Genomic DNA, 13,170 nt, shown 5'->3' with positions numbered 1-13,170 from the left:
TGTAACACCCAAACTACCTGCTGTTACACTTTGCCTAGGAAGGCAACAGCCACTGTAAGGGTGAAATTTTTTTTGTTATCATCTATAAAGTAACCTGCCACATAGGAGAAGGAAGGCCTTTTCCTTCCTCAAAGGAATATAGACAACAGAACATCCAAACCTACAGAAGAATTTTACAAAGAATTTGAGCCAAATTTTGAGGATATGCCTAGAAGCAAGATCTCAACATACTGAGAATATGGTTCAGAGAATTACAGCTCTGCAGTCTCTTTTACGCATTTAACATCAAGGAAGAAAATGTTAAGGAAGGTACACGAGGTGCATTTTTGTGCCAGGAGAAAGCAAAGCAGGGAAATCTCTAGGACTGAAGAAAAAGCAAACTGGAGAAACACATAACTACTTCTACATTCATGGTACAGGACAGTTAATAACTAACATTTACAGCACAGAGGCGGCACTGGGGGGAACAGGACAACAATGAGGGGTTCTGTGGTCTTGGACTCTGGTGGGAGGTTATGCCCTGAGGAGTCGATAAGAGGAAATCACTTTGATACATGTAAGGTACGTTACCTTCAATTCATAAGAACAGTGGAAAGGGCTCTCTTAGCAAAGGTAAAGATTGACCTTTGAAAGAAAGTAATAGGCCTGAGCAGTTAACTACCGGCTATGACCTGACCAGCTGGGAACTTGTGATCAGAGCACCCTGCATGGTTACTGTTGGTTACTCAGTTGTCAGACCTGCCTGCCATGTGACCTCCAGAGCTTGCCAGGTTTATTACACAGCCCTACCTTCTGCCCACAGGAGGAAGTAATCTGCCACACAGACTCCTTCCGCCCCCGCAGGCATGTATGTTACCTCCACCTGAAATACACTTCCTTGTCTTGCCTTTAAAAATCTTTCCCTTTCTGTACCCTTTGGCTCTCCTCTCTGCTTGCTAGGTGAGATGCTGCCTGATTCATGAATTGCTCAACAAAGCCAATCAGATCTTCAAATTTACTCCACTGAATTTTTTGCATCACTGAGCAGGGACAAAAACTCAAAGAGAAGACAGGCTGTACTTTATTAACGGTATATGTTGTGACAAGGTTTTCAGAAATCCACTGTGGCGAAGAGTTGAGAAACATTTGCACCTTTATTTTGGTGGATTAAAAACAGAAACAGGAACGGGAAATTGAGATTCCATTGCTTCAGCTCAGTGTTTTTCCTGCTCATCAAAAAGAGGCATCACAGGAAGTGTCACTTCTGCTTAAAATACTCTGTCAAGCCACTCAAACAAAACTGCAAATCAAGGAAATTTTGAAAAGGACTTTCTGTTTCTAAGAAAACATTCTTTATTGGTTAGGCAGACACTTGAAAAGTTCGTGATTACATATGTCATGCAAACAACCGACTTCACACATCGTTGCCTCGCTGCTGTGACAAACTCTTTTCTGAGAGGATCACAGATTTTCAAAGTTACCATCACTGCAGAAGTAAAAAGGAACCAGGAAAATGGCTCCGAATGAAACAAAATACTATGAAGTTCATGGAAGCTTTGTTCATCCCTTCTGGGTGTTTAATTCTCTCTCCTAATGTAAATTCCTGTATTTTGGAAGACTACTGTGTACAGAAATGGGAGTTGTCCTGTATGTGCAAGTAACTGATAAAAATCAACTATAAGAATAAAATTTCAAGTAATTTTACAGGGTTTGGCTATTCTACCCACCCCCATTTTGTTAATTCAAAGCAGAATGATGCCCTTTTATTTAAAATGCTCATTTGTTTCAACAGCGTATTTCCTTAGGAAGATGATTTTGCCCCTGAGAAAATGCAGTGTATCCCTTGTCAACTTTCTGAACTGCGACTTGTTCTTTAAACTATTATTTATATATTCTCCAAGTTGTTGGCAATGAGGAAGAAGAAACAGGGTGTCCCATCCTGAGGAGAAGACTTAGGAATAGTATTCTTCTCTCTACGCAACACTCAGAATTCTAAGTTTTCTTGGTGGTGGTGTGATCAACACTTTTATAAGTGGGATTTCTGGTAGCATTCCCAGTATTAAACGCCCCCCCACAGGTAACACCACTGCCTTAAAACCACCAGGGCCCCCTGAGAAAGGTGAAGAATTCAAAATCTCTTATTGGCACATTCATGTCAACTGGCAGCAAGTAGGTGAGAGAGTTTTCTAGATACCTAGAAGCGGGGCGTTGCCACAACAATCCCCTGAAACTACAGAAGTGGCTCTGAAACTGCCGAGTAGATGTTGGAAGACATTTTAAGAGCATGACAGAGAAAGCCAAGACTGCCTTAACACTGTTAGTCAGGGCTCCAAGGAGGGAAGCCACGGGGCAGAGAATTGCCATAGAAAACATCTAAATTATCGTGAATAGACCGTGAGGAGAGACAAGGACAGGAAGGGTGCCACCTGTGAGAGCTCAGAGGGAAGTGAGGAGCATGCTGTTGGAAACTGCAGGAAAAGAGATGACAGTTAGTGGCAGAAGCTTAGCTGAATAGTGTCCTGCAGTTCTGTGGAAAGCAGACTTTTTAAGTAATGAACTTGGTATGTTTAGCTAAAGATATTTCTAAGCAAAGTGCAGGAGGTGAGGCCTGCTTCCTTCTTGCAGATTATAGTAAAATGTGAGGGGAGATAAACGGAGGGAACAACTGTGAAGTATAAAGGAAATAGGACTTGATGACTTGAAAATTCTTAGCCTCCCCTAACTGCCAAAGACATTAAAATTGCGAGATTCAGGAAAGCCTGCTCTAGGGAACGAGGCAAGAGGGCAGCTGTACAACTTTTGCTAATACCTCGGTCAGATAAAAAGGCCTGAGTGTTCGGTCACACAAAAGGCCCTTTGAAGAGATTAGGAGTGTGACTTACAGACCCTCTCAGCCATCTCGGAGCAAACTCAGAGATGGAGTTACTGATTTTAGAAAAACACATGTGGAGGAGCCTCTGGTCTATAGTGAATCCTGTAACACGCACAGAAGATCCAGCAGTTTTTTGATAATGTTAGACCAGCACACGGTACCTCTTAAACTAGAAGGTATAGTGTGTATGAAATGGCAGGTGATTGGACCTCCCAGATTTCCAGACAGGAAACAAGCTGATGAAACTATTTGGCTGCAAACATACGCTACCTTTCATGAAAAAGCTGAGGACCCCGAGAGGAAGCCTTAAGCCTAGAGGATGGTACTGTCCGCCACAGAACACCAGTTCCAGGCTGAGGCCCAACGCAGCGCACCTAACTAAATTTCTAAGTTGCTTGGCACTGGTGCACCCTCTTTCCATTCCGTTTTCTGATTTTTTGAATGGGAATATCGTAACTGTTATTCTACGCCTGTCCTATCTTCATATTTGGGAGAAAAATCACTGGTTCTAGGGCCACAGGTGGAGGGGAACTGTGTTTCGGGAATGATACACAGGTCTCACTCATACCTGATTTAGATGATTTGAACGAGATTTGGGATTTTTCAGTGAGATTCAGGTAAGATACTGCACTTGAAGCTGATGCTGTAATGGTCTGAGATTTTTGAGCACCTCTGCTTGGGATGACTTTTTTGGGATGGATGTGAATTTTTGAGGCAGGAATAAACTGTGGTGAATAGAGAGTATCCCCAGCTTCGGCCTCTAAAATACTTGTATGTCTACTCTTCGAATCTGTGACTTTGCAGATGTCGTATTCATTATTTTGAAATGAGATTATCCTGGATTATCTATGTAAACTAAATGTAAGCACAAAGATCCTTAAAAGAGAAAAACAGAATTAAAGTTGGTAGTAAAAGAGGTAAGCACAGGAGCAGACTGGAGGGATAGGGATGCGGACATCAGGGCGGGGGGTGCAGCAGCCTCTGCCGGCTGGAAGAGGCAAAGCAGACTCACCCCTGGGGCCTCCAGAAGGAACCTGTGACATGGTACTTCCCATGTAAAGGAGAATTGAAAGATGTGGTTAAGGTTCCTATAGACCTTATGATGGGAAAATAATCCTGGATGACCTAGTGGACCCAATCTGGTCACATGAGTCCTTGAAAGCAGAGCATCTTTCCTGGCTATCGTCATAGAGATAAAATGACAGAGAAAAGTCAGAAAGATGCAATGTTGCTGGCTTTGAAGATGGGAGCGGAGGGCCACAGGCCAAGGAATGCAGGTGGCCTCTAGAAGCTGAAAAGGCCAGGAAATGCTTCTCCCGGAGTCTCCAGAAAGACATGCAGCGCTGCCAGCACCTGAATACCAGCCCCGTGGGCAAGTTTAACCTGAGGAACTGGAAGGTAATGAGCCTGTGCTGTCACGGGCCACCAAGTCTGTGGTCACCTGTTAACGGCAGCAACAGGAAAGTAATCAGGAGTGGTGACCTAAGATGAAGTGGTCTCTGGGAAGAAAAAAAAAGCTTTTCTATCATTCCTGACATAGCCGCCTCTTTCAGGAAAAACCTGGCTTCAGCAGAAATGCGAACATTCCTGCTGGCCATTCTTTAGATCCAGACAGCTCGAAAGAATTGACATTCCTCTATTTCTACACTTGTTTTGTTCTGGAGTAGAATACATTCTGGTGTTGACACTTCGAATAGTGTTTAATGTCTACAGTGGGTCCCCTAGAACAGGGGACTCCAATCATTTTGGCACCAGGGACTGGATCTGTGGAAGATGGGGTGTGGGGTGCGGGGTGTGGGTGAGCTGAGACAGGTGGTGAAGCTCAGATGGTAACACGAGCAAAGCTTCACTCGTTTGCCTGTGGCTCGCCTCCCGCTGTGGGGCTCGGTTCCCAGCAGACCTTTGTCTTGGCTAGGTCTGTGGCCTGGGGGTTGGGGACCTCTTTCCCAGAAACATGCGTTGAACAGATAAATGCATGTGATCAGACAGGCTCTGAGAGGGACTGTAACTTCTCTGTATTAAAGTGCTGTTGACTATATCTCAAGATTGCTGATTGTTATGTCTGTTTCTAGGTTAGGATGTTCACAGTTCTGTAAAATACAAGGCCAAATCATATTTTCTTGATACAGTAATATAGCTAAATCAGTAAAAAGGACACATTATTTCTCCTTAATAGGAGAAAATAATCATCATATGACCAAAGCATTTCAAAAATCAGAATACAGATACTCTTTAGTATATGTTACAAATTTTTTTCAAAATATTTGATCAGAAGATTCCTTAATGGCTCTTGATCAATGCAGCATGAAGAAACTTTAGTGTAAATGTCACCATTTATCAAAATGGAGTTTTGTTCATTTTCGCTGCCAACAAATGTTGTCATATTAACACTGAGCAGGTAACAAATTGGTTTGCTGGATATTTAAAACCTATGAATATAAGCCGGCCCTACAACTAAATATTCAAACACATTTATCTTGAGATCCATTCCCAGTCCAAATTCATCTATGCTAAGGTTGGAGGATAGAATGAGAGTAAAACCAAAAAGTATCTGTATAAATAATAAAAACAATTTGGTATTTTTATAAGAAAGTTTTCCTTAGTAAATATGGCATGTTATCCCTGTCCTATGCGACCGCACGAATAGGAGGAGCAGCATCATTTCAGTTGCTGGAGTAGCACAGTGTTAAGAATATCTGCTTCTTGTAGTGTCAGGCTTTCATCTGTTAGCTCTCTGTTTGGAAATGAAGTCACAAGAACAAAGTCAAGAGTTGCAAATTCAGGGCGGGACTGTACAATGAAGTCCCGAACATCCAGGATCCTGAAAAACAAGATAAAAATAATTTGTGATATAGAAGTTGTATCGCCATGAAAGCTTTTAGCTAAAATTAGATAATAAAAATTACAAGATTCTAACCGTTTTAAAAATGTGTTGTAACTTTAATTTATACTATTTCAATGGATGGACTTAGCTTTAAGTCCATCACAAAATGTGAGGAATAACTTTGGAGTGCATGTAGTACCTACTTTTACTGTAAAACAGACAATCTTCATGTGAGTTATGCACAAAATATCAACCATGTTTGGTTTGTTTTTAAGACTTTATTTATTTATTTTTAGAGAAGGGAAGGTGGGGAGAGAGGGCCTCTTGCGCGCCCCCTATTGGAGACCTGGCTTGTAACCCAGGCACGTGTCCTGACTAGCAAACAAACCAAGAGACCCCCTGGTTTGCAGGCGGCACTCAATCCACTGAGCCACACCAGTCAGGGCTCAACCATGTTACTACCATGAAAGTGCAGGTTCTACTTTTTACAGAGTATAAAATATTTTAGCAGCATATGATCCAGAAAAAGCTACCTCAAATTGGCCTGTGTCAGAGTGAGTCTGAAACTATAAAAAGTGTAAGTCATAAGAATAATTTTCAAAAATTATTTTGACATAGGGCTGCCAGTCAAGATGGTGGCACAGTTAAGTGCAGTACTCAACTCCACCCACAACCACATCAAAATTACAACTAAACCAGAGAATAACCATCACTCAGAACTCCCTGAAATCTAGCTGAACAGAAGTTCTACAACTAAGGATATAAAGAAGCCACACTGAGACTGGCAGGAGGGGCAGAGATGCAGAGTTGGCTGGTCCCATACCCATGTGTGGCAGATAAAAATTGGGGAAACATCTAAGCTGCAGAAGTCTCCCCTGAGAATAATGGGTCCCAGCCCCACACGAGGCCCTGCAGCCTAGCGTTCCAGTGCCAGGAGAAGTCCCCTAACTTCTGTCTGTGAAAACCAGCAGGGACTGTGGTGGCCGAGTGAGATGGAGGGTTGTGTAGTCCCAGACATTCCTTCTAAAGGGCCCATGCATGGACTTACTTCGACTCACTTACTTGAGCTCCAGCACTGGCGCAACAGCTCGAAAGGCACCAGGGACACACAGGAAGGAACTGAATGTCTAGCATCTGAGGGGTGGGGCAGGAGGGGCAGCTTTCGCCCAAACAGAAATGCTGATAGAGGTCATTGTTCCTTTCCTGAGCCCTCCTACACAGAGCTGGCAGGTGGGCACCATATCTGAGCCTCCATCAACCTGGCTAACACTGTTCCACCTGCCATGGTGACTCCCTGAGATCCTGCTCCACCAACTTGTGGGCCCACCAAGTTGTTTCCAGTGCCTTTTCCATACAAATGGCCTGTCCTGGCTTATGATTCTGAAGTTCCTAAAATCTCTAAAACAAGCAGCATCTGGTCTTGGCATGCCCCCTACCCTCTCACTAAGTGGCCCTAGGCCCAGTATGAGTGGCGGCTTGCCTTGGTTCACAGCATGGCCTTTCCTTGGTACCACCAAGCCCAGCACAAGTAGCAGACAACTGCAGATCACTTTGTGGCTCATGCTCGGTGTCCCAGGTAGAACACAGGTGGTGGCTGACCTCCGCCTGCATCCCCTTGGAAGAACCAGAGCCAGAGCACCCAGTGGACAGCTTCACACCACATTAAAGCACTACCCACCACACCTCCACAAGTGATACACTTAAGAGAGGCATACTAGTAGGCACCAGAGGCCTGCTGAAGTAAGTCCTGCTCTATGGGATGTTCCCGTGCACAGTTGATCCTGCACGGTAGTAGCTGCAGCCAGTCCTTGCAGCTGACTGGCCTGGGGGGTAAATCCCACCCACTGACATGCCAATGGCAATCAAGGCTCAATGACTAGAGCAGTAGGGTGTACACAGCCCACACAGGGGGTGGGGCGTACCTCAAGTACCCAACTTGGGTGATGGGGAGACTGTGCCACTGGACTCTACAGGACACCTACTATGTAAGACACCGACTATATAAGGCCACTCTGCCAAGACTGGGACATGTAGAAGTTCTACCTAATACACAGAAACAAACACAGAGAGGCTACCAAAATGACAAGACAAAGAAACGTGTCCCAACTGAAAGAATAGATCAGAACTCCAGAAAAAGAACTAAACCAAGTGGACACAAGCAATCTACTATATACAGAGTTCAAAACACTGGTTATAAGGATGCTCAATGAACTTATGGGAAGAGTAGATGAACTTAGAGAGAACTTCATCAGCATATAAAAAAACATCATGGAAACTGTAAAAAAGAACCAGTCAGAAATGAAGGATACACTAACTGAAATAAATAATAACTTACAGGGAATCAACAGTAGAATGGATGAAGTTGAAAATCAAATCAGTGATTTGGAATATAAGGAAGCGAAAAACACTCGATCGGAACAGGAAAAAAAAAAGAATCCAAATACATGAGGATTGTGTAAGGAGCCTCTGGGACAACTTCAAGCATACCAACAGTTGCATTACAGGGATGCTAGAATGAGGAGAGAGAGCAAGACCTTGAAAACTTATTTGAAAGAAAATGACAGAAAACTACTCTAACCTGGTGAAGGAAACAGACATACAAGTCCAAGAAATACAGAGTCCCAAACAAGATGAACTCAAAGAGGACCACACCAAGACACATCATAATTCAAATGCCAAAGGGTAAACACAAAGAGAGACTTAAAAGCAGCAAGAGAAAAGCAGTCAGTTACCTACAGGGGAGCTCCCGTAAGTTTCTCAACAGGAACTTGGCAGGCCAGAAGGGACTGGCAAAAAATATTCAAAGTGAGGAAAAGCAAGAAATGCAACAAAGATTACCCAGAAAAGCTATTACTTCGAAATGAAGGACATAAAAAGAGCTTTCCAGACAACAAAAAGCTAAAAGAGTTCACCACCACCAAACTAGTATTACACGAAATGTTAAAGGGTCTTCTTTAAGAAGAAAAGAAGAAGAAGAAGAAAGAAGAGGAAGAAGAGAAGATGAAATATGAACGATAAAATGGCAATCTATCAACAACTGAATCTAAGAAACAAACAAACAGAGCAGAAACAAAATCAGATACAGAGAACATCTTTACAGTTGCCACATGCGGGTGGCCGCAGGGATGTGTGAAAAAGGTGGAGGAATTAAGAAGTATAAACTGGTAGTTACAGAATTGTCATGGGGATCTAAAATACAGCATAGGGAATCTAGTCAATAATATGCTAATAAATATGCATGGTGTCAGCCAGGTACGAGATTTATCAAGATGAGCACTTATTAAGTTATATAATGTCTTACAACTGGGTTATGCACCGGAAGCTAATATCAACTGCAACTGAAAAATAAAATTGACTTAAAAAGTAAAAAAGCTTACTTTCACATATAGATGGTCACTTAAGAGCATAAAATGTATCCCTCAGAGGGATGCAACGAACAAAAATATTAACACAAATGTTGATGTCCAAATAAGTGTTAAAATGGCATTTATAATGGTTTATATGAAGTACTAGACAATATCACAATGAAACTTTACACTACAAATTTATATTATGAAGAATTTGCTGTGTAAAAGTTAATCCCGATCAGAATTACCATACATTTTTATATGAGTGAAGTCCAAGTAAGGTTTTACTATATTAAATTAAATCTGATTCCACTTCACGTAGTTTCAGCAACACTGCAAAACTGCAGCTTCTAACTTTTTTCTTTATTTCTTTTGAGTGATACCTGTATTTGCATGAATATTTGGACAGTTTACAAAAGATATTTAATAACTAAGTATTTCACTTCTTATACATAGCTATTAGCCTTTTAAAGTTTTTCTTTCTTTTGTTAAAAACTTACTGCAAATCTAAAGAATTTAATATTCCGCATTACGCAAGTCACATGCAATTTACATAAATAGCCATGTGCATGTCAGCAAACTAGAAGCTTACCTGTGTGTACTATTGAATCTTTGTATCAAACGACTCCCGTCTACCAGCCTGATTTGTATCTTTGTTGTTGGCACTGAATCATCAATAAGGACAACTGCATTAAGTATTGACTTATCCTCCTCTTCTGGTGAGGAAGGCGTACTGATGATTTCAGGTGTAAGGCTATGAAAGAAGAATGCAAGAATTAGAACACAAATCCAAACACGTTAAGACCTAAGACAAACAGAAGAAGTGGAATAACCACTGAGTCCTATACCTGACTCCCCAGCTATCCCCCTCCTCCATGGCTTCTGGCTGAGCAAGAACATGGTTTCCTTTGTGTCTCCTATACTTCTTTCAACGTCTTTCATTACATCATACACTATTTTGGACACTATGATTTTGATTTAGTTTTCCAATCTCTTTCAAAACCCTATCTCTATATCCATTCCTCCGTTTATCCCTTTGAAATTTCATGAAACTGTTTAACTAGCACTGATGTTTGGTCAGAGATCTGAGCAACTTTGAGTTAACATCAAATAATGGTTAAGAGCACAGACACTGCGTAAACTTAAATTAATCTCTGTGAATCACAGTTCCATCATTTATAAAATGGGCAAATGTTATAAAGGTATGTTACACAGGCCTCCCTCGAAGATACTGAGACTTGGTTCCAGAACACCACAGTGAAGTGAGTATCACAATAAAGCAAGTGGTAATCTTTTTGCTGGTAAAGGGGCTTGCGCTCAGTTTGTCAAAAATGCAACATCTACGAAGCACAACGAAATGAGGTGCAATAGAACAAGCTATGCCTGTACCAGTAATCCCAGGACAGCGTATCAACAGGCAGCAGCTACTTCTGCACTCATCATAAATGAACTTAATATGAAATAAAATATTTTTAAAAGTTATGTTAACTTAATGTTTAGCCTTCAAAGTCTCATCTATTTGCCACTTAAAACGTTCTCCTTATCAAACAGTATAGGAAATGGAGAGGCCAGAGAACTTCTACGTACGACCCATGGACATGAACTTCTACGTACGACCCATGGACATGAACTGAGGGGGGCAATGCTAGAGGGCGGAAGGGTTCGGGGTGGAGGGGAATAGAGGGCAGAAAAAATGGGACAATTGTAATAGCATAATCAATAAAATATACTTAAAAAAACTTTCTCCTTATCTCCCAATGAATCAAATGATAGTGACATTATTAATATATTGTTTGTATGTTTGAGTATTACATTAAAAAGAAATTTTAAAAAGGGAAATAGTGAAGTAAATTGATAAAACAAGGTTTCCAGGCAAACTGGAGGAACGGATGTAGGTTGTAAGCATACTTGTTCCCTTGGACACAAGGAGAAACATCTTCCAGCTGAAAAGAAGATAAATTTAATAATAAAGTCAGAGGTTAAGGGGAATACATGAACAAAGTTCATCCTTATCAGGCGCTATTTTCTCAGTAAAGCGGGAAGCAAAGACACGTGCTGTGGTGGAAGGGGGAGAACAGGAGGCTTGGGGAAAGCAGGGACTACGTGGGAAGTTCTTCGACAGTGGGAGAGGTGCGGCCTGCCTGCCCAGCACTGGTGGGCAGTCGCCCTCAGCAGCAGCCCACAGCACAGGGCCAGACAAACCCCACGCTGCACAGTAGGGCGAGGGGGCCGCGGAACTCCTGGGTTAAGGGAATGTGGGGAAGGGAGGGAAGAAGGGGTTGGCTGTTAGATTTTACAGAAAACAGCTCTCCAGGTCCAGAGACCAAGGTGCAGTCAGACCCCAGGTATAGTGGCTGCAATGAGTGAGGGTAGCAAATAGAATCTTTTGGATTGAACAGTGTGACAAACAGGCAGTGACTATTGAGGAGAAAGAGAGATTGCTTCACATCATGTTCTTCTGCTTGTCCTGATCTAGCTCACTAAACTTACTTTTATTAAATAATGCCATCTAGTCTGCCATTGTAACTATGCAGTTCTATATCTATGACTTATGCTCTTATTATATTAACTGAAAGTAATGGTTAATGTTTTTCTTTATGCTTAGGTTTACCCCATAATTCTCTGTATGCCACAATGAAAAATTAGGTTAGTTTTCATCTATGTAGTCTTCTGTTTGCAATTAGACTGCCAGCTATGGAGGACAATGGAATATGTCCACTTCTGGGTTTTTTTCCTGCTTCTTTTTAATTACTTCTATGTTTAATAAATAGCTGCCTGAAACTATGGGGAAATAAACTACTTTAAAAAATTACTACTGTAACTGTCAGAACTTTTATATTTCAACATACAGTCATATGTTGGTACTCATTTGTTGGGAACTGCCCTGCCTGGTTTCAGAAACTGTAACCCCGATGGCTAAGGCTGAGTAAAAGACCTTGGGACCATAAGCCATTAAAGAGACAAAGCTTATCTTCCTGGTAGGGGTACTGCCTCTGCCCCCTTTTACTTCACCCTGCTTGGGTTAAGAAAACCCTTTGGGTTAACCATGACTGGTTAGCCAAAGATGGGTAAGATTCTTCAAAGGAGGGACAACCTAAGACAGCCAGTCATGAAGGACCCCTCAGGGAAGGACTTGGGGGACTATAGAAAAAGGGGGTTATGGATCCTTGCCCCTAGGCTTTGACATAGCCTGAGTCCTCATTCTGTCTGTGAGAAGTCTCCTAACCCCTTGGCTGCAGTACTCCCCCTGCCTGACTTAAACCTGAAACAATGCCGGAGGACAGAGCAGCCTTGTGCTGGAAAGGGCGGGTTCCCTGGGGGATCAGGCATAAGAAACAATACATAAAATCCCGTGAAACCTACTTTGCTAATACCCTCAATGTAAATGATAAGGGTCCAAGCATGAAATGAGTTTGTTTTCCCAAAGTTTTATGGCCCTTTAGCTATCTGACCCTGACTCAAAATAAGCCCTCATAGTTCTTTGAATGTTATCTATTGTTTGATCATTACTGCCTGACAATGATTGAAGAACTTTACTTATATCCTATATTCCTATGCAAATTTTATATCCCAATAAAAGCCCATTGAGGAACAGGCTCCTGGCCCCTCTCCTTTGAGAGATTGGCCACCTTTCCTTCCCAAGCAGATTGTGTCTTGGTAGACTTATTCTCATCTGTGGCGGCCTGTGGGTGAAGCCCGCCCCATCAAGCCCTACACTCATCACATTTTGACAAGGGAAAAAAAATGGTTCGGTACTTTGCACTGGCTAGAACTTATATGAATCACACCGCCACCCCGCAAGAGAAAATGCTTTATCACTTGTCACTTGTTCAGTACTCGTCGGTTTTGGCCCTTGTTACAAGTTCCAGAATGAATTAAAAATAACAATAAATACCGAGATACCAATGAAATTCTTAATGTAAAGTCTTCAAAACTTTCTGTGCAATTCTTTGCTTTCTTGTAATATATATATTCAATTGTTTAGTATTTGGATTCATGTGCATCACACAGGCTCACAATACTATGTTCAAATTCCTATACATGAGAAGCTGAAAATTCTAAAGGCTCCATTTCTCAGACTCCTCTGCAGCTAGGATATTATACAACCCCACCTTTACTGAGCAAACCAATGGGGAAAGTAAGCACTG

The 13,170-nt window shown here is 41.9% G+C and overlaps 1 protein-coding gene across 1 annotated transcript in view; it reads right to left on the bottom strand.

Moving 5' to 3' along the window:
* Window positions 1-1,039: 1,039 nt before the first annotated feature.
* The window catches only part of UBXN2B (UBX domain protein 2B), a 32,219-nt gene continuing 20,088 nt past the window's right edge, over window positions 1,040-13,170 (bottom strand). The window contains exons 7-8 of the mRNA XM_037028564.1: window positions 9,615-9,776; window positions 1,040-5,672 (exon numbers count right to left, since the gene is read on the bottom strand). Of these exons, the coding sequence (XP_036884459.1) occupies window positions 5,510-5,672; window positions 9,615-9,776 (325 nt within the window). The 3' untranslated portion in view covers window positions 1,040-5,509. The remainder of the gene's footprint in view (window positions 5,673-9,614; window positions 9,777-13,170) is intronic.

This window comes from Sturnira hondurensis, unplaced genomic scaffold (assembly GCF_014824575.4).
Source record: "Sturnira hondurensis isolate 20B ecotype Veracruz unplaced genomic scaffold, ASM1482457v3 Scaffold0020080, whole genome shotgun sequence".
NCBI lineage: Eukaryota > Metazoa > Chordata > Mammalia > Chiroptera > Phyllostomidae > Sturnira > Sturnira hondurensis.
Note: the sequence above shows the minus strand (reverse complement) of the source record. Positions and strands in the feature narration are given on the sequence as shown.